The 26427-nt window shown below is 58.4% G+C and overlaps 2 protein-coding genes across 6 annotated transcripts in view; one reads left to right on the forward strand and one right to left on the reverse strand.

Moving 5' to 3' along the window:
• Positions 1 to 2520, reverse strand: part of WDR20 (WD repeat domain 20) — a 46309-nt gene extending 43789 nt beyond the window's left edge. Inside the window, exon 1 of one of the 5 annotated variants that reach the window (XM_004584285.3) lies at positions 2164 to 2520. In XM_004584285.3, coding sequence (XP_004584342.2) covers positions 2164 to 2412 — 249 coding nt within the window. In that variant the 5' untranslated portion in view covers positions 2413 to 2520. The remainder of the gene's footprint in view (positions 1 to 2163) is intronic. The other 4 variants (XM_036496330.2, XM_004584282.3, XM_004584286.3 and 1 more) reach the window with 4 other exon arrangements.
• A 19575-nt stretch (positions 2521 to 22095) lies between these two features.
• Positions 22096 to 25898, forward strand: HSP90AA1 (heat shock protein 90 alpha family class A member 1). Its single transcript, XM_058655337.1, has 11 exons — positions 22096 to 22252; positions 22781 to 22942; positions 23029 to 23395; positions 23481 to 23614; positions 23707 to 24024; positions 24108 to 24273; positions 24355 to 24545; positions 24640 to 24787; positions 24880 to 25148; positions 25286 to 25619; positions 25723 to 25898. The coding sequence occupies exons 2-11, from the start codon at positions 22781 to 22783 to the stop codon at positions 25830 to 25832; spliced, it is 2199 nt and encodes a 732-aa protein (XP_058511320.1). The 5' UTR covers positions 22096 to 22252; the 3' UTR covers positions 25833 to 25898.
• Positions 25899 to 26427: the final 529 nt, after the last annotated feature.

Below are 26427 nucleotides of genomic sequence, written 5' to 3' on the forward strand. Positions count from 1 at the left end.
GTCACAAAGCAGTCACATACAAGAAAAGCAAAAACTTTAAAATCACCACGGCTTAGAAGAACTGTCTATGACACCAGTAAGTCACTAACAGAGAACAGTGAGAAGTTACCAAAAACCAGGCAAAATGCTCGAACTGTGCAGGTAAGGACGACTGATATGTTTCACATTGGCTGGGGCATGCTGTTATAAGTTACTAAAAAATAACTTGTTTTAAATAATTTCTTTGGGGGCTTGGCTGTGGCAAATTGGGTAGAGCCTGTGGCGCTGGCATCCCATCCAGGCCCTGGAACAAGTCTCGGCTGCTCTCTGCGGGTGCACCTGGGAAAGCAGTGGAGGATGGCCCAGGAGCTTGGAAGCCTGCAGCTGCCTGGGAGACCCAGATGGAGCTCCAGGCTCCTGGCTCTGGCTCAACCCAGCCCCACCGTGGCTGTTGGGGGAGTGAACCAGAGGATGGAAGATCTTCTCGGTCTCTGCCTTCTAAGCAAGCAAATAATAGAATAATGTCTCCGAAGCACGTGGCCCAGTAAGAGAACTTACTGGAATGATGATGACACATCAGGTGTGGATCTGTTTTTCTGACGCTCTCCAAGGCTACGAGACTCAGACAAGGCGCTACTGCCAGGGAACCGCTCTGAAGCACACTGCATTTTATGCACGTGCACGTTTTAATAACTTAGAATTCTTCATTTATTTAGAAAGAACTGAAGCCGTCAATGTCAAGAGGCAGCTTCCTGTCGCAGGTACCTTTAACACTGTTTTGCTATAGTTCACGTCTCCTGAGGGCTTCAGGCCCGGCAAGTTCATCTAAGTGATTTTATTAATTATGACAAGGCAGCACGACAGTCACTTCAGTCACGTATCCAAGGTCACCCAACAAGTTCAGTCGGTGACAACGCTGACAAAGGCCAGCTTCAGCTCCTGGTCCACATGCCTCAGACTTCCAGACCAAGGAGTGTCAAGTAGCTTCCTTTTCCTCAACTTCCAACAGCATCTCCCCAAGAGCCAACTAAAGTAGCACACGCCAACACAAAAGATCCACCTTGAATGAGAAAAACGACTCACTAACACTTGGGGTGTCACTTCCCCAGTCGTCATGACCAGGAGAAACACGGCAAACCCACAAGACGTGGAGATGTTCGCTCTCGGAGCAGTACCACCTCGCCCCGCCCGGCCAACTCACCCTCCGGGGGCCTGGACCTCTGTGAGGTCAGCACGTCTAGGCGGGAACAGTTACTCCTCAGCCCCAATAAACGCTGACACCCTGAAAGGGCGAGTACCGCCTCTCAGAGGGACGAGACGCTTTTACACTCGCTTTCAAGGCACAGCCCTCCCAGCTCGGGACAGTCTGACTTGGACTAGACTGATCCGGGCAGGTTCCCACAGAAGTCTTCGCACCCGGCCCGCCCCGCACCACGGACACAGGGTCCCCCGCACCGCGGACACAGGGTTCCCACCGTGGACACAGGGTTCCCACCGTGGACACAGGGTCCCCCGCACCACGGACACAGGGTCCCCCGCACCGCGGACACAGGGTCCCCCGCACCGCGGACACAGGGTTCCCACCGTGGACACAGGGTCCCCACCGTGGACACAGGGTCCCCCGCACCACGGACACAGGGTTCCCACCGTGGACACAGGGTCCCCCGCACCGCGGACACAGGGTCCCCCGCAACACGGACACAGGGTTCCCACCGTGGACACAGGGTCCCCCGCACCGCGGACACAGGGTTCCCACCGTGGACACAGGGTCCCCACCGTGGACACAGGGTCCCCCGCACCGCGGACACAGGGTCCCCCGCACCGCGGACACAGGGTTCCCACCGTGGACACAGGGTCCCCCGCACCGCGGACACAGGGTTCCCACCGTGGACACAGGGTCCCCCGCACCGCAGCAGAGGCTCCGGGACAACCAGGTGCAGCAGGTCCTCTCCGACCCGGACTCGCACCCCTCCCGCGAGGCGGGCCAGGCCAGCCCGCGCCCGGGGCCGTGTCAGCGGCCGGCGGACCCTCCGGGCCTCCCGGCCCCAACCCCGCACCCCGAGTCCCTGCCGAGCGCCACTCCTCGGGAGTACCCCGCGGAGTTCCCGGCCCACTGCAAAGTAAGAGCGCCGGCCAGCCTTGCCGGTGCCCCGGCCCCGGCCCCGGCGACGCCCGGGTCGGTACCTTGCGGACCCCCTTGTAGATGTAGAAGTAGAGCTCCCGGCCCACATTGAAGCAGAGGCGGTCGCCGTTGCCAGACTGGTCGTTGAGGTTGACGAAGGAGACGCGGACAGGGTTGGATCCTTGCGAGTTGAAGGGCACCCTGTTGGGCCGGCTGTACTCCGAGTGCGGCAGCAGCTTGTACAGACCTTCCCGGGTGGTGAATTGGGTCTTAATCTCGTTCATCTCCTTCCCTCCTCCCTCCGTCGCCATCTTGGAAAGCAGCGTTCATCCTGCCCTAAGTGCCCGGATCACGCCCACCGCGCAGGCGCCGTCCCCGGCGCTCGCTCTCCCCCTCCGCCCCTTCGCCTTTGGCCCCGCCCCCCGAGGGCCCGCCCCCCGGAGGCGGGGTCAGGGGACGGGGCGGGCTTGTTTACGGCCCGATTGCGCACGCGCGCTGCCCCGCTTCTCCACGCGGCGCGATGCGCTCCAGCGCCGCTCGGCGTCGGGTCGTGGCCCCGCGGGCACCGCGTTCCGGGTTCGGGAAGCGGGATGGGGTGGCCGGCAGCAGCCGCCTGGGCCGGGCAGAGCTGGTAAGAGAGAAACGGAGCAGGCGTGCTGGTGGGGCGGCCTCCCGAGCTGCGGAGGGCTCGGTCGCGCAGGGTCAGCCTCCCCCGGGGATTGAGGAGGCCCCGAAGCCGCCGCGCGTCTCTTCGCCAGGGGCGTGTGGGGAAGGGCGAGGGCCTCGGGATGGCTCAGGGAACCGGTTGTTGGGCTTTGGAAAGGGGCTCCAGTGACGGAGCGTTCCGAGACGGGGTGGCCGATGTGTGTTGCGCCCAGAAGGACCTGTTCCTGGAAGGTCACCCCGCGGGGTGTGGCGGTCTGACTGCCCGGCGCCGTGTGGCTTACACAACACGCAGCTGCCCCGAGATAACGTCCTGGGTGCCCTGCTCACCAGGTAGCCTCGGCGTCCTTGGGGATGCTTAGGTCGTTTGTCTTTAAAACTGATGGTTCTGGGCCTGGCGCGAAAGCCTAGTGGCTAAAGTCCTCACCTTCAACATGTCAGGATCCCATATGGGCAACCGGTTCTAATCCCGGAGCCCCCGCTTCCCATCCAGCTCCCTGCTTGTGGCCTGGGAGAGTAGTTGAAGACAGCCCAAAGCCTTGGGATCTTGCACTCACGTGGGGGAACCGGAAGAGGCTCCTGGCTCCTGGCTTCGGACTGGCTCAGCTCCAGCTGTTGCCACTTGGGGAGTGAGCCTGTGTACTGATCTGATCTGATCTGATCTGCCTTTCCAGTAAAAAAAAAAAAAAATGTTAAAATTTGTTTTCATCTTTTCATCCGTTCCATTTTTCCATGAACTTTTTGAAGCCCCTGATTGTGGTTGTTTGAACTTTCCTGGACACACGGAAAGCTGAAACATTCCTGGGCGTGAGGACGCCGTGAGGAAGTCGCTGAGATGGCCTAGGCGCCGAGAGCCAGGACTCTGGGAGGCCGTGGAGCCTCCCTGGCGTCGTAGGTGCAGTTCTTGCCTCTTGAAGCTAACTGCACTGTGCTGTGGGAGAAGTGCCTTTATCTGCTAGGGGACCCTGGCCCGGCAATGGCTGACCTTCCTCCTGGGCTAACCTCCCACCTGTGGTCGCTTCTTCCCTGCCAGTGTGACTGGCTGCGCCAAGGAGGCCATGGTGCTGTGTGCCAGGAGCTTGTTCCCGCCGCAGAGAGCATGCCCCGCTCTCCTGTCCCCGCCTTGAAGGTGGCCATCTCCTGTCCCGCAGAGACATGCAGCCCCGGGCGGCTCTCCACTTAATGCACTGCCGCCTTAGGGCAGCGGGGGCTGGCCGGTTTGCTCCCTTGCGGGCAGCAGCCGAGCTGTGAGCAGTCCAAGCCTCCCACACGGAGGGCACAAGGCCTCCCAGGGACCGTGAACGAGGAGCTGGGGGCAGGTGCCAGGGGCAGGCGTTGGACCCAGGTGCCCCGACGTGGAATACAGGCGTCTCAACTCATGGGCTATCTGTTGTTTGTTTGCTTGTCTTTGTATTTGAAAGGAAACTTTACAGAAAGATGGAGAAGGCGAGAACTGTTCCATCTGCTGGTTCACTCCTCCAAATGGCTACAATAGCTGGAGCTGAACACCGATCCAAAACCAGGAGCCAGAAGTTTTTTGGGGGGAGTCTCCCATGTGGGTGGAGGAGCCCAACAAGTTCAGCCGTCGTCCACTGCTTCGCTAGGCGACCAGCAGAGAGCTGGGTGAGAAGTTGACCAGCAGGACTAGAATTAGCACCCGGAAGGGAGTCGGCACTGCAGGGGGAAGGTTATTTTGTTGAGCCACCACATCCGCCTCTTAGCTCAGATTTTTTTTTTTTGACATTGAGTAAGATTTTTGTTTGTTTTTTAATTGATTACATTGCATTATGTGACACAATTTTATAGGCACTGGGATTCCCCCCACCCCCCCATGGTGGATTCCTCCACCTTGTTGCATTACCACGGTTCAAGTTCAGTTGAGATTCTTTCATTGCAAGCATCTACCAAGCATAAAGTCCAGCATCTTATTGTCCAGATAAGTTCAAGGGTTTCTTGGGGAGACCATCTCTGGTCTGAAGGTAGAGCTGGCAGAGTATCATCCCGTTCAATTAAAAGCCCCGACGTAACATCAGTAACAATTTATAACGTTATGGAATTAGTTGACATGGTATTGAGTAACCAATATGTTAACAGAGAAAAAAAATGCAGGTTCTGAACCACATCCTGTGACTTCCACATTGACATTTCAATTATTAGTTTATATACAACCGGGTTCTATACACCTTAAAATGGCTATAGATTACTATTCAGCTGTCTCATGTCTATTTTAATTTTAGTCTTTAGCAGTTTATAGCGCTGAAGCTTGATTTTGCTGAACCTAGCTGTTTTTTGGGTAGTCTAACTCTAACAAGACATATGTCAACAGTTTAGGTGAACAGTTTTAGGAGGGGTGTGCAGAGAAATCTTCAATACCCTAGTGAGGAGTAACTAAACTTTGTGTCCCACCCAGTGAGTTATTGAGAGCGAGCCTGACCTGAGCCTAGCTGTGGTCCAGCCAGGAATCACACCTGTGCTGACCCATCGCCCAGTGTGCTTTCTGGACCTTTGCTCTGTAAGGAATCACCATACTCAACAGTTAGCTATCATCGGACTTAAAGCTGGCCACAGTGGAAAGGTACAGCCTCTTCGAGCAGGGCGGAGGGGGGTGGGCCTGCAGGGATCGAGGCATGACCCAGGAATGCTGGCCAGCGGAGTCACGTAGGCCGTGTGTGGTGACCATGAGTGTGAAGGGCAGCCAGCCAGGAAAACTCATTAGAGACGCAACACCCAAGGGGCTTACTAGGAGTTGGTCACGCGGGCACCTTTACCAAGCCAGCACCAAATTCCTGACTCCCAGAAGGAAGGCAAGTATTAGTATGCAACACACGTCTCTGACAGTTCAAGCCGGGGGAGTTCTTCACACTTGTCCGTTGACGTCACCCAGGGACTCTAGAAATGGTTAGGGAGGCACACACTGTGGCACTGCTTGGATCCCTTCTCATGTCAGAGTGCCATTTCAAGTTGTGGCTAACAGCCCTGGGAGGCAGTAGGTGATGGCCCCAGCTCTCGGGCCCTTCCCGTGTGGGAGACCCAGAACGAGCTCCCTGCGTCGGCTTCTGAAGGCCTTGGGGAGTGGAGCGGCAGGTGGGGGCTCTGCCTCCCTCCATTTGTTGTTCTGCCTTTCAGTTCGTTGAAAGTTAGGGGGGCTGAAACTTCCATTTAGTTGAGATTTTCTTTACACAGGTAAGTCTGTTTATGCCCATTTTTATTTATTTATTTTGATTAGCAAAAAAAAAAAAAAGCTGTAGTGAAGAGCTATGCACCAGTGTGGTCAAAGTGTGATGCCAAATCAAGCAGTGTGTGGTAGTCTTCTCCCATGGAAACCGACTTGTGGGCCTGGCACAACGGCTCAGTCGCTAAACCCTCACCTTGCACATGCCAGGATCCCACATGGCACCAGTTCTGACTGGTGAGAGTGAGAAGCAGGACTGGAACAAGCATGGCTAGACAGAGCAGCACCCACCAGCACCTCTGCGACGCCCTCCCTGGCCTGGGCAAGCCCCACCGCCTCAGTCAGGCCGGGGACCCGCGGAAGCCGCCTCGGGCTCCCACGCGCGGCCCTGGCGGCGGTGTCCTCTCCGAGGAGAAGCAGCATTATTTTTTACTCCCCCCACTAGCTTCTAAAAATTACACGAAACACCCTTTACAAACGCGTCGGGGGCAGGCAGTGATGCCCGAGTCCCCTGGTGCCCAGCAGCCAGGAGCAGCACTGAGGCCAGGCACTGGCTGCCGCCACCGCACGCGAGGGCCGCACCCCGGGACTGGCCCTGCCACACTGAAGCGTTGCTGGCTTGGGGGGGTGAATCATTTAATTATCTCTCCCCCGCTTCCCTTCCTCCCTTTCTCCCTTGAATTCAAAATAAGAAAACCTTAAACTGGCTCTTGATTCTGACTTACTGCCCATGCTCCATCTCAGGGCCTCCTCTGATGAGAAGCTGAGAAAGCAAGTTCAAGCTTAACTTTCCATCTGGCACAAAGGTACAACTGGCTAAACCTCTGCCTTGTAGCACCAGCATCCCAAATGGACACCGGTTCATGTCCCAGTTGCTCCACTTCCCATCCACCTGTCTACTCGTGTCCTGGGAAGGCAGTCGAGGACAGCCTGAAGCCTTGGGTTCCTGCACCCGTGTGGGAGACCCGGAAGAAGCTCCTGACTCCTGGCTTCAGATTGGCTCAGCTCTGGCTGTTGCAACCACTTGAGGAGTGAACCAAAGAATGGAAGATCTTTCTGTTTGTATCTCCTTATCTCTGTAGATTTGTCTCTTCAAAAATAAATGAATAAGTGCATAAATAAACAAGTAAATAAATAAATCTTTAACAAACAAAAATGGACAGCCTGCAATGCCTGTCGCCGCCAGGAGAGGGTGCTCTGCACCCGTTAGTTATGCTGTTACCTTGCAGGACCCTGGAGGCCATGTCCTGTATCTCTTCAGGTGTGAGATACTTAAGCACTATAAATGAAAAAAGAAAAAGTCATTCTTGAGATTTCCCCCACACACAGTAAATTCCTGGGTGTGCTGAGGGGACTTGATGCATGCTCCATTCAGAACGAGTGACCAGCACCCCAGGGCAGGTGTTGTAGCATCGCAGGTTAAGCCACCACTGAGGTGGTGCCAGGTTCAGTCCTGGCACATCGCTTCAACCCAGCTTCCAGCCATGAGCCTGGGCAGGCAGTGGCTGACGGGGTCTGTCCTCCATGTGGGAGGCCCACCTGGGCCCTGGCTGTGAACAGGCGCTGGGGAGTGGCCCCGCAGGCGGGCGATCTGTCTTCTGTCCTCGCCCCTGCAAGCCCCTCTCCTTAGCTCTATCATGGTACTCTACATTTCAGCAAAAATATGTCAGAAAAAAAAAAGAGAATTTCCAGGGAAGAATTCTGACTGGTCCAATTTCATTTTTTTTGTTTTTTTAAGATTTATTTATTTTTATTGCAAAGTCAGATTTATAGAGAAAAGGAGAGACAGAAAAAAAAATCTTTCTGTTGTTTCATTCCGCAAATGGCCCCAGCGTCCAGAGCTGAGCTGATCCAAAGCCAGGAGCCCTTCTGGTCCCAGAGCTTTGGGCCGTCCTCTGTTGCCTTCCCAGGCCACAAGCAGGGAGCTGGATGGGAAGTGGGGCAGCTGGGACACAAACTGGTACCTGTATGGAATCCTGGCACTTGCAAGGGGAAGATTAGCCAATTGAGTCATTGCTCCAGACCCCAATTTCCATCTTAGCTTCCTCAGGGTCAGAAAGGGGTCCTGCAGTTAGTCCCTCTGGGGCAGACACCATCCTGGGAGGGGAGTCAGATGCCAGGATTGGGCACCCCAGCTGAGGCACAGGTTAGGAGGAGTCTGAAGCAAGCCCTAAGGAACTTAACCTGTGCTGACGCCACAGGTAAAGGCGGGGCTGAAGCCTGGGCAGCAGAAGGGGCAGCCTTGCCCGCCCTGGGCGGACTCCGGCCTGCGGCCACCCTCCTGCAATGCCCTCTCCACCCCCACTGGAACCCTGTGCAGTGTGTGATGCTGCAGACGGGGAAAAGAGACGGAGCGCTGGTGCCACGGACAGCGGAGCTCCTGGGGCAGGCAGGCTGTGTCCTCACAGCTCCCAGGCCGGGAGAGCCGCCCTGGCTCCGTGGACAGGCCAGCTAGAGGCCCGCTCATGCCCCTGCAGGCCCCCAGCACACAGGAAGCAGCTCTCGGCCTTTGCATGGACCGTGCTTCCAGCAGGATAACCCAGAGCAGTGTGCTGTGCCAAGAGCCAGGTCACTGACACGGAGGCAGAAGCCACACACTTCGGCTATTGTCTGCCACCCTCCCAGGCACATTAGCTTGAAGCTATGAGAAGAAGCCAGGATTCAATTCAGGCCAGGACGTGGGATGCAGGCCCTCCAAGAGGGCTTGTGCTGCAACACCTGTCCTCCGTGGGCTTTGGAAGTGGATTTCCCCCTGGATTTTGTGTTATTACCTGGAATTTTGAGGGGTTTATTATTATTATTATTTCATGTGTAATAAAGTGAGAAAGAGAGCTCTGTTTCCATCTTCTAATTCACTTCGCAAATGGCTTCAACAGACAGACCGAAACAGGAGCCAGGAACCCTGCCCAGAGCTCGGGCAGCAATGAGCCTGGAGTTCCAGCTGTCCCTCAGGTCCACCCCAAGAAAGCCCAGCCTCCTGTAGGAGTGCCACTGAACGTCCAGGCTCGGGCCACAGCGGCCAGAAAGCCATCTCCATTACTGGGTTATTGAACCTTGTGCACAAGCAATGCCTGCCCATTCAACACAGCCAAGGTCTGGGAGCCCTGATGGATTCCAGGGTGTGCAAGGGGGACAGTCAGGTCCCCAGCACCCCACCCTGCAGTAGCTATGATCGAGTCCTGCCTGGACTCCACCTGCCTCTAACGCAGACCTGGGAGGCCTGAGCAGCAGGGTCCCTTGTCGCTGCGTGGAGGATCAGGAACGCCTTCCTGGCCGGAGATCCAGCCCTGACTGGCTCACCTTTAAGGAGTGAGTCCGTGGATGGGGATTCTCTGCCTCCCAAACACCTTGCATGGGAATGGAATTGTACGTGTGTGTGTGTGTGTGTGTGTGTGCGTGTGTGTGCGTGTGTTCAGTGCAATTCCAATCAGCTTTAACCAAAAAAAAAAAAAGGAAGTGCCGGGCCCAGTGTGGTGGCCTAGCCGCTGAAGTCCTCACCTTGCATGTGACAGGATCCCATATGGGCACTGGTTCTAATCCTGGCAGCTCCCTGCTTGTGGCCTGGGAAATCAGTGAGTCATCAGATGGAAGATCTTCCTCCCTTACTCTCCTTCTCTCTGTATATCTGACTTTGCAATAAAAATAAGTAAAATCTTTTTTAAAAGATATTTTAAAAATAACAGTAAGCCAAGCGCCAAGATCTCAAAGCTGGCGTTGTGGTGTGGCAGGTAACCCACGGCCTGCGATGCCAGTGTCTCACATGGGCGCCAGTTCCTTTCCCAGCTGATCCGCTTCCCACCCAGCTCCCTGCTAATGGCCTGGGGAAAGCAGCAGAGAATGGCTCAAGTGCTTGGGCCCTCCCGTGAATGTGGGAGACCTGGAAGTAGCCCCTGGCCCCTGGCTTTGTCCTGGCCCCTCCCCATCCAATGCAGAGCGAACCAGCACATAGACTGTGGGATATGGCCCCTGGGTCTCTGCCTGCGTGGCCCATGTGGGAGGTCCTAGGGACAGGGTACCCTGTGGCCCTGAAGAAACCCCCTGGCAATGGTCTTGGCTGACAGACATCTCAGCCTGGCCTGATCACTGGCCATGCAGGAGAGAGCGGTGGGCTGCTCCCCAGTGTCTCTTCTCTGTGCTTGGATAAGCTGTGCTGGGACTTCCTGGAGAAGCAACTCTAAGAAGTCAGTGCCATCCCACGTTGCCTGCCAGTCACATGCAGTGTGTGTGACCTTCAGCTGACCCACAGCCACACATGGTGAACTTGACCTGTGGCATGCCTGTGTGTTCTGCGTAACTGACTACATGATTGGAGGGTCCAAATAGATAGATATGCGTTCTAGCCAGTTACAGTCACTGCTGGGTGGGAGGACTGTGGGGGCCTCGCTCCGGTCTGCTTGCCCCGTTCTTAGCCTAACAACAAATGGACATGTGCGATCAGACTGGCTCCCGCGGATCCAGCTGGGAAACACCTGCTGCCTCAGCCCCTCGTGCTCGCAGGGGGCCGCTGCTCAGAAAAACTCCGAGAACGGAAGAGCAGTCTGTTTCCGCATCTCTTTTAAAGCTTTTAAAAAGTCCTGAATGATCTCACATGTGGATAAGGACCAGAAGGAAGGCTGGCACTGTGCCGTGGGTTAAGTTGCTGCCTGGCTCCCACATCCATGAGCTGGCGATGGTCACTCCACTTCCCATCCAGCTTCCTGCCGGCACACCCAGGAAGGGAGGAGACCACCTGGCCTGCCCAGCCCTGAGTGGAGATCATTTGGGACGAGCAGCAGATGCAACTGCTCGCTCTCTTTATTCTCTCTCTTTTCCTCTCTGACACGTTGCCTTTCAAATGATAAATATTAAAAAAAAAAGCAAGAACAGAGTGGTGATTGCCAGCAGCAGGAGGCTGGGGGCTGAGGTGGCGGGGGAGTGGGAGAGGATTGCACAGCAAGGCGACTCACTTGGTAGCAATGAATTGTACAGCTCAGGGTAGCAAGAAGCCTTCAGAATGTTCTCACCCCCCCGGGCCCGGCGGCACAGCCTAGCGGCTAAAGTCCTCGCCTTGAAAGCCCTGGGATCCCATATGGGCGCCGGTTCTAATCCCGGCAGCTCCACTTCCCATCCAGCTCCCTGCTTGTGGCCTGGGAGAGCAGTCGAGGACGGCCCAAAGCTTTGGGACCCTGCACCCATGTGGGAGACCCGGAAGAGGTTCCTGGTCCCGGCATCGGATCGGCGAGTACCGGCCCGTTGTGGCTTACTTGGGGAGTGAAACATCGGATGGAAGATGTTCCTCTCTGTCTCTCCTCTCTGTATATCCGGCTTTCCAATAGCAATAAAATCTTCAAAAAAAAAAAAAAAAAAAAAAAGAATGTTCTCACCCCCCAAAAAAATACTGAAGGTGGGCCTGGTGGCGTGGCCTATCAGCTACAGTCCTCGCCTTGAATGTACCAGGATCCCATATGGGCGCCGGTTCTAATCCCAGCAGCTCCACTTCCCATCCAGCTCCCTGCTTGTGGCCTGGGAAAGCAGTGGAGGACAGCCCAAAGCCTTGGGACCCTGCACCCACGTGGGAGACCCGGAAGAAGCTCCTGACTCCTGGCTTCGGATCGGTGCAGCACCGGCCATTGCGCTCACTTGGGGCATGAATCATCGGATGGAAGATCTTCCTCTCTGTCTCTCCTCCTCTCTGTATATCTGACTTTGTAAAAAAAATAAATAAATCTTTTAAAAAAAATACTGAAGATGACAGATGTACTCGCTAAGCAAAATATACATTCCATGAAACATCGCATTGCACACCCATAACTGCGATTATCATCAGTTACAAATATCAAAGCAAAACAAAATTCCACTCCTTTCACTAACTCTGTACCTTCAGTTCCATGTTCTGCTTCCCAAGTTGAGTTTCCAGGCGGGACAAGAACACACCAGATTCCAGGCTGTTCAACGCCCTGGGGAAGGTTTATGGAGGCCAGGGTGTGTCCGCTGAACACCTTGTGCTGCCTCCAGCAATGGACCTTGGCGTCAGCCACAGCGTTTCCTGCCTCCATCCAAGGTGTTTACTGTGCGAGTTCAGGACGCTGTGTTAGGCTCTCGGGTCAGGAGGATGTGTGTCTGCCTCAGGGTCTCTGCCACAGCCACGCTAGACTTGGGCATGCCCTGCCACTGCCACCTGGCCTTAGATGGGTCAAGGGAAAAACTCCCAACAAGGGCAGCTGTTCATATTACTTCAGGCTCCTGATAAGAGAAAAGAGATTTCAAGGTACCACCTGGGGGTCAGCGCGATGGCCCCATTGGCTAATCCTCTGCAAGCAGTGGCATCCAGTGCGGGTGCTGGTTCACATCCCGGCTGCTCCACTTCCCACCCAGCACCCTGCAGGCCTGGGAAGGCAGTGGAGGACGGCCCAAAGCTTTGGGACCCTGCACCCGTGTGGGAGACCCGGAAGAGCTCCTGGCTCCTGGCTTCAGATCGGCACAGCACCGGCTGTTGCGGTCACTTGGGGAGTAAAGAATTTTCTTCATGTATTCCTCTCTTTGTAAATCTGCCTTTCTAATTGAAAAAAATGTTGAGAAAACAAAGGTACCAGTCAGGAGTGCGGGTGGCAAGGGGCAGGTCGTGATGCAATGAGTTCAGTGATGCTTTGGGTACCTGTACCTCTCATCCAGGGGCTGACTCTAGCGCCAGCTACTACATTGTCACTTTTATTTTTAAAAATTTGTAACATATGTATTTGAAGGGCAGAGTAAGGGACAGAAAGCTCTTTCACCCACTGGTTCACTCCCCAAATGGCCGCAACAGCAGTTGGGGCCGGACCAGCCAAATGTAGCTGCCTGGAACTCCAGGTCTGCCACGCTCCGCGCAGCCGCACAAGCAGCCGCATCGTCTTTCACGACCTAGGCTTCCGCAGGGACCTGGTGGGCAGAGGAGCAGCCGTGACACACACAGGCAGTCGTAAGAGATGCCAGCACCACGCACTGCTGCTTAGCTTGGTGTGCTGCAGCAGCCCCAGGGTTCCTGTGCAGAGATCAGCCACCTGCTGGAGCTCCCGGGAGGCAGCCTGATGGCTCAGATGCCCGGGTCCTGCCCCGTGGGAGACACAGCAAGGAACTCTGGGCTCCCGACTTCAGCCTGGCACAAAGCAAGCTACTGTAGACATCTGAGGAATTTACTGGTGAATAGGATGATATTGATGATGATGACGGTGTGTGTGTGTGTGATGTCTGCACGCATGCTCTGCCATTCAGGTGCAAGCAAATAAACCTTTTGTAAAGTTGTTAGTCTAGGGGCCAGCACTCACAGCATAGTAGGCTAAGCCTCTGCCTATGGTGCCAGCAACCCAAGTGGGCCCAAGTTCAGGTCTGACCTGCTCTACTGATCTAGCTGCCTGGTTATACCCTGGAAAAGTAGTGGAGGGTGACCAGGCTCCTTGGGAGACTCCCACGTGGGCAACCCGGAGGAGGCTCAGCTCCAGCCACTGCAGCCATTTGGACAATGGACTAGCAGATGAAAATTCTGTCTCTCCTTCCCTCTGTAAAACTGCCCTATAAATAAAAATAATGTAAATAACTTTTGGGGGGGGCCTGGCACGGTGGTCTAGTGGCTGAAGTCCTCGCCTTGAACGCGCAGAGATCCCATATGGGCACCTGTTCTAATCCCGGCAGGTCCACTTCCCATCCAGCTTCCTGCTTGTGGCCTGGGAAAACAGTGGAGGATGGCCAAAAGCCTTGGGACCCTGCACCCGCATGGGAGACCTGAAAGAACTCCTGGCTCCTGGCTTCGGATTGCCTCAGCTGCTTGGGGAATAATTCATCCGATGTAAGATCTTCATCTCTGTCTCCTCCTCTCTGTATATCTGCCTTTCTGATAAAAATTAAAGTCTTAAAAAAATGATCTTCTCTGTCTCTCCTCTCTGCATATCTGACTTTCCTATAAAAATAAGTAACTCTTAAAAGAAAAAGCAAATATCCCTCCCCTGAGGGTGGCAACAAGGGAAGGCGGCCGCGGGGTCAGAGGTGTGGCCCAGCACAGCAAGGATGACCCGTCCGTGAGGTAGGCCCCAGGTGCTGCGCCCCGGCCAGCTGACCACAGGGGCAGCTTCCTGACAGCCAGGGGACCCTGGCTCAGCCTAGACGGAAAGGAAGTGCCAGCCCCGGAGCCCGCTACCTGCCCACTCCTGCTCCAGTCTCTGTGCTGAAGCACGTGCCCCACCCTGGCATGGAAGAAGCTGCGACAGAGCGGTGCCGGGCACCTGAGGGGCCAGCTGGGCCTGTTCCGCCGCTGTGCTGGGCTGGGTGTCGACCTAAAGGGTAGGGAGCAGCACTGCAGGCAAGTGCCGGGCACCGCCGGGCACCACCGGGCACTGTGCAGCCCCAGGGGGGAGCAGGGAGGGCTGGGCACAACCCCCAGCAGTCCGACTGGTTTAACCTTCCAGTCTTCTTTCAGAAAATGGCTGCTCCCTCTCCCCTTGCAGTGATGGCCCACGTGGTGAACGGTTGCTGAGTGCTGTTCCGGGTGAAACGCTAATCACGGCAGCCATGCAGTCCCCTGAAAGGAAACCTCCAGGGTGACGGCCGACGCAGCCCGGCACCGGCCAGCAGATGGCGCCAGAGGTCACCCACGCCACCTCGAGGCGGGTCAGGACCTGCAGGACTGAGCAAGACGGGGACCTTGGTTGGCTTCAGCCCTCTGGCCTAGCAGTGAATCTGGCCGGTGCAGCTGACCTCCAAGTTGAGCCCGGCAGATACGTGTTTGTCCAGAGAAGACAAAGGCAATTCAAAAGGAGAGCTTGTGGCCCAGGAGCTGGCTACGGCATCCAGTCCGTCTGCGTCAGGCCACGTGGGAGACCGGGACCCAGCTCCCTGGCCCAGTCCTGGCCATTGTGAACCTTGGAGAATGAGCCAGCATAGGGGCACTCTGGCACTGTCTTTCAAATGCACAGGTAAGTCATTTTCTTTCTTTTGTTTTTTTTTTTTACATTCGCCCTTTCCTAGCCAGTAAGCCTGTAAGTTTAACAAGTGGAGTAACCAGGAAGCATTGCCTCTGGGTTGTGTGCACTTGGGGCACAACGTGCAGTGGAAGGAGTGGCGGGAGAGCCAGGCCAGCCCTCCAGGTCCGCCCCAGGAGTGTCCTAAGGCCGCTGACACAGGCTGAGAAGCCCTGCAAGGCTGGGCCCTTGGGACTGGGGGCGGTGGGACACCCCCAGAAGCAAGGCGCAGCCGGGTTAGGCGCAGCCCTCCTCACGCACTGCCCCCTCCTGCCGGTTCCTCCTCTGCCTTGTCTGTGTCTCTATTGTGTTTTTGCTTTTCGGGTCACTTGGTCAGGGCTGCCAGTGGGTACTTGGGGCACTCAGCTGGGGTGTGGGCAGGGCAGGGCAGCTAGTGGAAGGGGCGTGTCTGCAGTGCTGGACTCCCTGCAGAGTACAGGTACTCAGGGCCTTGCAGCCCTGGCAGCAGCTGGGACCTGGGGCTTGAATGTTCTGGAAGTGCTGCCCAGTTGGGTTTGCAAGGGGTGCTGGGATTTGCGGTTTTTGGCCCAGGAAGTGGGTAGCTGAAAATAGGACCCCAGAGTGGAGGGTGGCCTGAGGGCCTGGGCCCGATCGGGCCCTACCTATCTGGAGTAGGGGTGTTCTCAAGGAAAATTCCAGCCCTCTCCGCAGCTGTTGGGAGGGGGTAGTAAGGGCAGGAATGAGTACCCCAGGAGGACTCAGGGGGTTGACGGGCAGTGTGCAGGAGCTCGGAGCTGACATCCGAGAGGACCATTTGACAGGTGCCAGTCTCCAGTCTGTCCTGGGTGTGAACCCCAGAGCCGTGGCCCGAGATGGCTACGAATCTGTGCCTTCCCCTGGGGCCCCGGGCACACCGTGTCCACTGTGTCCCACAGGCACGCTGGGTGAACCCCCTCCCCCCACGCCAGTGCCTCAGCTAGGGAGAGCACGCCTAGCTGCCCTGCCCTGCCCACACCCCAGTGGAGTGCCCCAAGTGCCCACTGTCCACCAGAACCCAGGCAGTCTCCCTTCCACCACGTTTCCACTTACATCCCCACATCTAGTCGTGGCTGCCCAGGTTCCCAGGATGAGCAAAACAACACAGCCCTGCCCACCCAGGAACCCCTGGGGTCCCTTCCTTCACCTGTGAGCTTGCTGAGTCTGCTGCCTGAGCTCTACCCACTGGCTGGGGCAAAGGGCCCCGCTGAGAGAGAACGCAGGGCCCCCCATGAGCCATTGGGGTGCTGGGTCTTTCATGGAGTGGGCACTCCAGGCTACTGCTCTGACACCTGCTGTAATCACCAGGTCACATTCGAGCCCCCTGGCGCTGGCTGCCTTCTGCTGCAATGGTCCCCCAGCCCAGCTGTCACACTCAGCCAAGGCACTGTCTGGCCTCTCCCCTTTTCCCCCAGGCCTAAGTGACCCCACAAAGATTCCTTCTGGATTTTAGGCCAGGCCCTCAGGGGTTCCCTCTCCAGAGGCCATTGGCCACACCCCTTCTCCAGCAGCCAACCCCACCCACTCAGCAGGCCTGGAAGTCCCTCAGCAGAGGCGGCCCCGCATGGTCCCAGGGCTGGGACCCAGGTTCTCCGTGATTCTAGGAAATGAACCGTGTTCAATCAGAAGACGCTGTGGGGATGGACTTGGGAGCAGCGGATCTGTAGCTGCCTGCAGCGCTGCCTCCCCTGTCTGAGTGCTGGCTCACGTCCAGTCCTGGCAGCTGCACCTCCGTGCTTGCGGCCCTGCCACCCACACTAAGGACCCTGCCTTCAGCTGGCCAACCTTGGCTGCTGCAGCCATCTGCAGAATGAACCAGCACATGGAAGATCCCTCTCTCTGAGCTCTCTCCCACTCTGTCTGTCACAACCTTGGGAAGAAATAAAAATAACACTAAAAAAAAAAAGGCATCACTGGGGCCAGGCGGCGTGGCCTAGCAGCTAAAGTCCTCGCCTTGAAAGCCCCGGGATCCCATATGGGTGCCGGTTCTAGTCCCGGCAGCTCCACTTCCATCCAGCTCCCTGCTTGTGGCCTGGGAGAGCAGTCGAGGACGGCCCAAAGCCTCGGGACCCTGTACCCGTGTGGGAGACCTGGAAGTTCCTGGCTCCTGGCTTTGGATTGGCTCAGCACCAGCTACTGTGCTCACTTGGGGAGTGAATCATCGGATGGAAGATGTTCCTCTCTGTTTCTCCTCCTCTCTGTATATCTAACTTTCCAATAAAAATTAAACTAAATACGGGCCCGGCGCAATGGCGTAATGGTTAAGGACCTCACCTTGAATGCGCCGGAATCGCACATGGGCGCCAGTTCTAATCCCGGCAGCTCCACTTCCATCCAGCTCCCTGCTTGTGGCCTGGGAAAGCAGTCGAGGACGGCCCAAAGTCTTAGAACCCTGCACCCATGTGGGAGACCTGGAGGAGGCTCCTGTCTTCGGATCAGCTCAGCTGCAGCTGTTGCGGCCACTTGGGGAGTGAACCATTGGACGGAAGATGTTCCTCTCTGTCTCTCCTCTCTGTATATCTGCCTTTCCAATAAAGAAAGAAACACACACAGACACAGCGAAACACGCACATACAGAAACACACACACACAGAGAAACAGCCAGAGGCACACGCACAGACATAAAATAGAGACACACACAGAAACACACACACACAGCGAAACACACAGAGACAGAGAAACACGCACGATGGAAGCACACACACAGGCTCCTACCCTCCCACCACGGCCCCAGCGCCCTGGGTCAGAACAGAGAGCTCCTCACTTGCACTGGCTTGTCTGGATCTGCCCTCCCTGCAGGCCCAAGCAGTGGGCACAAGGACGCAGGAAGGGGCCCGGCGGGTTTTGTGCTGCTCGGTGGTCAGCCAGCAGAGGTCACCCAGTGCGGAGGAGCAGCGCCTGTGTGTGGCCACATTCCTGTGAGATGACAGAGACTGGGCGGCTGGCCTCAAGTCACAGCCTGGGAGCTGAGTGGTAGACAGGCTTTATCTGTCTGGAGAGGGGTGTCCCTCCTGGAACCTGAACCAGCAACTTGCCCCGATGCTGAGTGCCTTTCCCATTTTCTCCAGGGCGTCCGCTGCGCTTTTTAAAGGTTTATTTTATAAATAAACAGCTTTGTGAGACTCAGTTGACAGGGGCTCCATGCAGTGGCTCCACTGGCTAATCTTGCAGCTACAACTGCAGCATCCCATATGGGCGCCAGTTCACATCCTGGCAGCCCAGCTTCCCATCCAGCTCCCTGCTTGTGGCCTGGGAAAGCAGTCGAGGACGGCCCAAAGCCTTGGGACCCTGTACCCGTGTGGGAGACCTGGAGGAACTTCCTGTTTCCTGGCTTTGGATGGTTCAGCACTGGCTGCTGCGGCCATGTGGGGAGTGAATCAGCGGACAGAGGATCTTCCTCTCTGTCTTTCCTCCTCTCTGTATATCTGACTTTCCAGTGAAGGCAAATTAATCTTTTAAAAATAAATAAATCAATCATAAGAAAGTAGAGCCAGGCGTACGTGATGCAGTTACACTTGTGAAGTCATGGACGTCGGCCAGCCTGGCCCTGTGGACCCCACTCCTCATGGGCCCGGCTTTGTGGCACAGCCAGTTAAACCGACGCTTAGCATTCCAGCAGCTGATGTTGGAGTGCCAGTTTATGTCCCACTGCTCTGCTTCCAGCTCCCTGCTAAGCACCTGGAAGAGCTGCTGAAGATAGTCCAAGTGTGTGGGCCCCTGCGTGCACGGGGCAGAAGGCTGAGCTCCAGGCTCCTGGCTTCAGCCTGGTCCAGCCCTGACCGTGTGACCAGTCGGGGAGTGACTTCCCCTTCCTCTCTGTGGCACTTGTGGCACTCCGCATCTCAAAGTCATTCTTTTTACTGTCCAGGGGAAGAGAAAAGTGGTCCGATTGACTGGACAGCAAGAGGACTGTGGGACGGGTCACTAGCTCAGCAGGCCATAACCAAACGCTCCACGCAGATGCCCACGGCAGGCAGCAGAGGCTGGCCCTGCCACTGGGCGCCCGTTGCTATCCTGGAGCTCTGGCCAGCCCGCGCTGAGGTGCAGAGTTGAGGGTGTAGTAACAGTTGAAGGCCTGTTCATCTCCTTGTTGCTTTTTCAACTAGATGATAATGCTTTTCAGAAACATCACTGTCCGCGGCAGTGCAACGAATCCTTGAAAGTGTCACCCTCAGGACTTGGTGCTGCACTGGAAGCTCATTGTGGGGGGGTGCCAGTGCAGTGCCATAGCAGGCTAATTTTCCACCTGTGGTGCTGGCATCCAAATGGGCACCGGTTCGAGGCTCAACGGCTCCACTTTGGGTCCAACTCCCTGCTGACAGCCTGGGAAAGCAATTGAGGGCCCCTGCATCCACATGGGAGACCCAGAAAAAGTTGTTAGCTTCCAGTTCAGAACTAACCCAGCTCTGACTATTGCAGCCTCTTAGGGAGTGAACCCGGGGATGGAAGATCTCTGTCTCCTGCTGGCTCTGGAACTCTGTTTTTCAAATAAAATAAATATTTTTCAAGTAAAATTTTAAAAATCTTGAAAGAGAGAAATCCATCATTGAGGGAGTAGGGTGGGGTTGGGCACGAAGGCGGTGCAGCCAGGCTGGGGCAGTGGAGGCCCAGCAGAAGAGCGGGGCGCAGCACCAGGAGGACGCCGTCACAGGCACTCTGACCCACAGGCAAGCAGAGAATGGCACTGGGGCAGCCTCAAGAGGGGCCCTGGGAGGGTGGAGGACAGCTCAGTACCCACAGGGCCTCCTGGGCCTGGGTGAGGAGCTCTGTGGGGGGCACAAGGGAGCCAGGCCCTCATCCCAGCGTGGGCTGGACGGGGACAGGAGAAGCTGGAGTCCTGAAGGTTCCTGGAAGGGACAGCTGGGGGCAGCCAGGATCTGTCAGGTCTGGGAGAGACCTGGAACAGCAGTGTGAAGGTCACCCTGGTGAAGGGGGCCCCAGGAAGGAGATGGGCAGGAAACAATGGCTTCCAGAACAGCCCAGGGAGTGGCTTAGGGTGGCTCCCTGGGGGGGAGGGGGCCCTGGGTGGGTCTAGGGTCACAGGACAGATACTGCTGTTTTGTTTTCTGCGCATTTGCACGGCAGCGGGCGGGGGTACACCCAGAGGGAGATGGCTTGAGGCGGGCTTCCATCCCCTGCTTACTCCCCAGATGGCCACAAGGGCCTGGGCTGGGCCAGTCTGAAGCCAAGAACCGAGAGCTTGCTCCAGGGCTCCCACACGGTGCAGGAGCCCAACGACCTGGCCATCTGCTACTGCTTTCCCAGGCTGACGGGGGACAGAGAAGCCAGACCCAACTGGCTTATGGAGATGTCAACATCCCACTGACTGCAGCACAGCGCCTCTGCTCCAGGGAGGGGACAGCCCCTGGGCCTGCCTCTGTTAACTGCCCCTCCTCCCCCACTCCAGTCCTCCCTGCAGGGACAAGCTGGGCCTGCCTGGGCAGGAAACAAACAAAAGCCAGAACCACCTCTGCCCAGGTGGCCCACAGTTCCTTTTTTAAAATGTAATTTTATCTGTGTGAGAGGCAGTGGCCTCAGTGGCTGCAGCTGAGCTGATCCAGACCCAGGAGCCAGGAGCTTCTTCCGGGTCTCCCACGTGGGTGCAGGGCCCCAAGGCTGTGGGCCGTCCTCAACCACTTTCCCAGGCCACAGGCAGGGAGCTGGATGGGAAATAGAGCAGGCAGGATTTGAACTGGCACCCATAGGGGATTCTGGTGCGTGCAAGGGGAGCAGTTTAGCCACTAGTGTAGCGCACAGGCCCGAAACTCTTTCCTAAGCCGGTTCACTCCCCAAATGGCCGCAACATCCAGGTCAGGTGGAAGCTGGGAGCTTCTTCACAGGTCCCCTAGATGGGTGCAGGGGCCCAAGCACTGGGCCCATCCTCCGCTGCTTTCCAGTGCCAGGGAGCAGGCAGGACTTGAACCAGCGCCTTTTGGAATGCGGGCGCTTCGAGTGGTGGCTTAACATATACAACAGCGCGGGCCTGTTTTCCCTCACTACTACTCAACGTTATTTCTCTGGATGTCACACTCCTAAAGGCTCCCAAGCACCGGCTTGGAAGCCGTCCTGGAAAAGCAGATTTTTGCTAGAGACAAGAATGGAGGAAATGTTCAGTCAAGTTTATGTAAGTCGGGAGGAGCTTCTAGATTGTTCCAGAAGGTCGAGGGAGGGAGGGAGCCAATGAAGGGAAGGGCCGTGGCTGGGCAGGGCTGCTGCAGCTCCGTCCCTTCCAGGGGAGGCCTGCACAGCAGCCGCTGAGCCCCAGCAGTCCTAGCCGTTCATTTAGCCCTTTAAAGAGCTCCCACCTTCCCCAGTGAGCACAGGGCGCAGCGGGGCCCTTCAGGAGGCAGCCCCTGCCCCCAGCCCGGCCTGAAGCCTTCCAGAACCCCTACTCAGAGGCTGGCTCTGGCAGAAGGGCAAGTTAATCCCCCAGGATTAGACGCTCCACACAGGGCTTTACAAAAGCCGCGGCCAGGGCTGGGGGAGCGGGAGCGGCGCACGTGGAGGATGCGCGAGTGGGGGGCGGCGGGCTGGAGTCGCCGTGCACCCGCACGTGGCGGGGAGCCCCGAAATCCGAGCCCCCCGCCCCGGTCGGAAGGTGACGCCCGCCCCCGAGGGGCTCCTTTCCGGCCAAGGCTGAGCCGCGGGTGGGCTCGCCCCTCACCCTCTGTGGAAGCCCCGGGGCCGCCGGGCATCTGGGTCCCGAACGCGGCCCCAAAGCCGGCACTCGGCCTCGGCCCCAGACACGAAGTCCCGCTCCTCTAAACCCCACAACGTGGCCTTCAACCCCTGCCCCTGTCAGAGGACTCGCTAGGAAACCCACCCCGACCCCGGACCCTCCGGCCGCCGCAACGCGGGCCGCGCGCTGTCACGACACTCGGACCCACCCTTCCACACGTCGCCGGACGAGAGGGGGGTCGGCACTCGGCGCCCCTTCCCCGCCCCCGCCCCACGCCGGGCGCGCGCCGGGGCCCGCGCATGCGTCAGCGCCCGGACTCGCGCCCGCGCTTGGCGGGCTTCGGAGCCGGAAGGCGCCGCGTCCGCGCAGGCGCACAGGTGCCGGCGCGAGGGCGCGCGTAGCGTGAGCAGGGGAGCGCCCCCGGGCCGGGCCTCGCGCGGCGCGTGCGCGTGCGCGGCGCAGGGGCGGGCGCAGCCAGCGCGCAGGCGCAGGCGCGCGGCCGCGGCGGCGGTTGGGGAGGGTTCTTCCGGAAGGTTCGGGAGGCTTCTGGAAAAGGTGCCGCGCGCTGGGCGGGCCCGGCTCTATATAAGCGAGGCGCGGGGGCGGCGCGCCAGTTGCCTCGGCGTCCTGGTTCCGTTCTGTCCCGGAGGTTGTACCGTACCTGAGCCAAGGTGAGGGGGTTGCGGGGGCGGGCGGCCTGAGGTGGGCGGCCTGGGTGGGGGGCGGCCTGGGGTGGGGGCCGGGCGGCCTGGGTTAGGGGGCGGGCGGCCTGGGTGGGGGGTGGGCGGCCCGGCGCGGCCTGGGGTGGGGGGCGGCCTGGGGTGGGGGGCGGGCGGCCTGGTGGGGGGGGGCGGCCTGGGGTGGGGGGCGGCCTGGGGTGGGCGGCCCGGCGCGGCCTGGGGGTTGCTGGCGGCCTGGCCTGCGGGCGGCCTGGGGAGGCGGCCTGGAGGGCGACGGCCGGCAGCCCCGAGCCCCCCGAGCCCCCCGAGCCCCCCCGAGCCCCCTAGCCGCGGCGGTGCGGGGCCGGGGCCGGGGCCGGGCCTGCGGGGTCTGCGGGGGCCCCGAGGCCGAGGGCGGGCGGCGGGGAGCCCTGCGGGCGGCGGCCATGCGGGGGGGGTCGGCGCGCACGCTCCCGCCGCCGCAGCCCGAATGAGGTCATCGCTTTGTCGGGCGCGGCCCGCGACCCCCGCCGCCCGCAGATGCCCGAGGAGACCCACGGCCGCGACCAGCCCATGGAGGAGGAGGAGGTGGAGACGTTCGCCTTCCAGGCCGAGATCGCGCAGCTCATGTCCCTCATCATCAACACCTTCTACTCGAACAAAGAGATCTTCCTGCGGGAGCTCATCTCCAACTCGTCGGACGTAAGGGGGCGTCCCGCGGCGGGCGGGCCGGGGTGCTGCCCCCGGGGCCGGCCGCTCACCCCGCCGCGCTCTGCGGCTCCCCCCAGGCCCTGGACAAGATCCGCTACGAGAGCCTGACCGACCCGAGCAAGCTGGACTCGGGCAAGGAGCTGCACATCAACCTGGTCCCCAGCAAGCAGGAGCGCACGCTGACCATCGTGGACACGGGCATCGGCATGACCAAGGCCGACCTCATCAACAACCTGGGCACCATCGCCAAGTCCGGCACCAAGGCCTTCATGGAGGCCCTGCAGGCCGGCGCCGACATCTCCATGATCGGCCAGTTCGGCGTGGGCTTCTACTCGGCCTACCTGGTGGCCGAGAAGGTGACGGTGATCACCAAGCACAACGACGACGAGCAGTACGCCTGGGAGTCGTCGGCCGGCGGCTCCTTCACCGTGCGGACCGACACAGGTGCGGCCGGGTGGCGGGGCTGAGCCGGGCTGCGCTGGGGCTGCTCCCTCATGGGTGCTGGAGCTGTCCCGGCCTGCTTCGGCAGGGGAGCCGATGGGGCGTGGGACCAAGGTGATCCTGCACCTGAAGGAGGACCAGACGGAGTACCTAGAGGAGCGCAGGATCAAGGAGATCGTCAAGAAGCACTCGCAGTTCATCGGCTACCCCATCACGCTCTTCGTAAGTCAGCTCCTGGCTCGGTGTGGGCCGGCGTCCTGCATGCGGGGCTGCCCCCCCCCGGTCCTGCATGCGGGGCTGTGTCTGTCCTGCAGGTGGAGAAGGAGCGGGACAAGGAGGTGAGCGATGACGAGGCGGAGGAGAAGGACGAGAAGGATGAGAAGGAGGCGGAGAAGGAGGAGGCGGAGGACAAGCCCGAGATCGAGGACGTGGGCTCGGACGAGGAGGAGGAGGAGAAGAAGGATGGGGACAAGAAGAAGAGGAAGAAGATCAAGGAGAAGTACATCGACCAGGAGGAGCTGAACAAGACCAAGCCGCTGTGGACCCGGAACCCCGACGACATCACCAACGAGGAGTACGGGGAGTTCTACAAGAGCCTGACCAACGACTGGGAGGACCACTTGGCGGTGAAGGTGAGTGGCCAGCCTGCGGGGGGTCCTGCCCGCCCCAGCGCGCCCCAAGCCCTGCGCGGCCCTGACTCGGCTCTGTCTTGCAGCACTTCTCCGTGGAGGGGCAGCTGGAGTTCAGGGCTCTGCTTTTTGTCCCGAGACGTGCGCCCTTTGACCTCTTTGAGAACCGGAAGAAGAAGAACAACATCAAGCTGTACGTGCGTAGGGTCTTCATCATGGACAACTGTGAGGAGCTCATTCCCGAGTACCTGAGTGAGTGGGGAGGGCGGGCCGGGCCGGGCCGGGCTGGGGCTGCGTGCCCCGGCAGCGGTGTGACGTCGGCGTGCCTTGCAGATTTCATTCGAGGGGTGGTGGACTCGGAGGACCTTCCCCTGAACATTTCCCGCGAGATGCTGCAGCAGAGCAAGATTCTGAAAGTCATCCGCAAGAACCTGGTGAAGAAGTGCCTGGAGCTGTTCACCGAGCTGGCGGAAGACAAGGAGAACTACAAGAAGTTTTACGAGCAGTTCTCCAAGAACATCAAGGTTGGTGTGGCCATGTGGTCCCTGGCGGCCACCCCGGCTGCTCCAGGCTGCCGCTCCGGGGTCGCCCTTCCCTAAAGGCAGTGCTCCGTTTCAGCTGGGAATACACGAAGACTCGCAGAACCGGAAGAAGCTGTCCGAGCTGCTGCGCTATTACACGTCGGCCTCTGGGGACGAGATGGTGTCTCTGAAGGACTACTGCACCAGGATGAAGGAGAGCCAGAAACACGTCTACTACATCACGGGTGAGGGCGCTCGGGCGGGCCTCCCGCAGAGCTGCTGCTGTGAGCCGGCCGGCCTGATGGAGGAGGCTGAGCTCTCCCCGGCTGCCTTGCAGGCGAGACCAAGGACCAGGTGGCCAACTCGGCCTTCGTGGAGCGGCTGCGGAAGCACGGCCTGGAGGTGATCTACATGATTGAGCCCATTGACGAGTACTGCGTGCAGCAGCTGAAGGAGTTTGAGGGCAAGACCCTAGTGTCCGTCACCAAGGAGGGCTTGGAGCTGCCCGAAGACGAAGAGGAGAAGAAGAAGCAGGAGGAGAAAAAAACAAAATTCGAGAACCTCTGTAAGATCATGAAAGATATCCTGGAGAAGAAAGTGGAGAAGGTAAGTGCCCACTGCCCGCGCGGTCGATGCTGCTGTGCTCGGGCGCCGGGACCGCCGGGAGACCTGTGCCCTCGGGTGAGCAGCAGCAGCCGCGGTGGGCTCTGCGCCGGTCAGCTCTGCACGCTCTTCGGTTGCAGGTGGTCGTGTCCAACAGGCTGGTGACGTCTCCCTGCTGCATCGTGACCAGCACGTACGGCTGGACGGCCAACATGGAGAGGATCATGAAAGCCCAGGCGCTGCGGGACAACTCAACCATGGGCTACATGGCGGCCAAGAAGCACCTGGAGATCAATCCTGACCACTCCATCATCGAGACCCTGAGGCAGAAGGCCGAGGCGGACAAAAACGACAAGTCGGTGAAGGACCTGGTGATCCTGCTCTACGAGACCGCGCTGCTGTCCTCGGGCTTCAGCCTGGAAGACCCGCAGACGCACGCCAACAGGATCTACAGGATGATCAAGCTGGGCCTGGGTAAGGCCCGCCTGCAGACGGCTGCCCGGGCTCCTGCGGGGGGGCGCTGGGGCTCCCTGTCTTGCACGCCCGAGAAACCTTGCACACGTGTTGCTTGTGACAGGTATTGACGAGGATGACCCTGCTGCCGACGACACCAGTGCTGCCGCCGCGGAGGAGATGCCGCCCCTGGAGGGCGACGAGGACACCTCGCGCATGGAGGAAGTCGACTGAGCCGCCCGCTTATGACGTGCACACTTGACCTTCACTCCCTCGGATAATATATTTTCCAGAACTTTTTCTTTATTTTTGTTAACATTTAAAAAAATCTGTATGGCATGACAAATACTTAAGGGGAAGATAAGGTTTCTTTCTACTTGTGATACTGTGATGTTTGGCACAAGCAGAGCTGGTAATGCTGTTGTAGTTCACAGACCAGCCCGTGTCTGCTGTCAGCTGTGTAACCCGTTGTTGCTTGTGGTCTGGCGTGTTGAGCGGTGAAGCCAGGCTGCCCAGTAGACGTGTCCCATTGCAAAATGGCCTGAGTTTCATCTCCTCGGATCTTCAGTTTCCCCTGTAGTTCTTGATCCTGCATGTGCTGCCTGTCCAATAGAACTAGGTTAACCTGAAGCACCTTGCCGGGAGCCACTCTCCCCAAGGCTCGTTTTCCAAAGAAGTGTTGAAGGGGAGCCACTGTGAGCCTGCCTAGACTAAGCTGGGAGTCACCGAGGGTGTGGATGGGAGTGTAGTGCCCAAGTCATTGCTTTAAAAGGTTGTAACAAATAGAGTTGGAAAGACTGCTGTGGCAAGTGTCCTCACTGGAGAGGGG

The sequence above is a fragment of the Ochotona princeps genome, chromosome 26 (genome assembly GCF_030435755.1).
Source record: "Ochotona princeps isolate mOchPri1 chromosome 26, mOchPri1.hap1, whole genome shotgun sequence".
NCBI lineage: Eukaryota > Metazoa > Chordata > Mammalia > Lagomorpha > Ochotonidae > Ochotona > Ochotona princeps.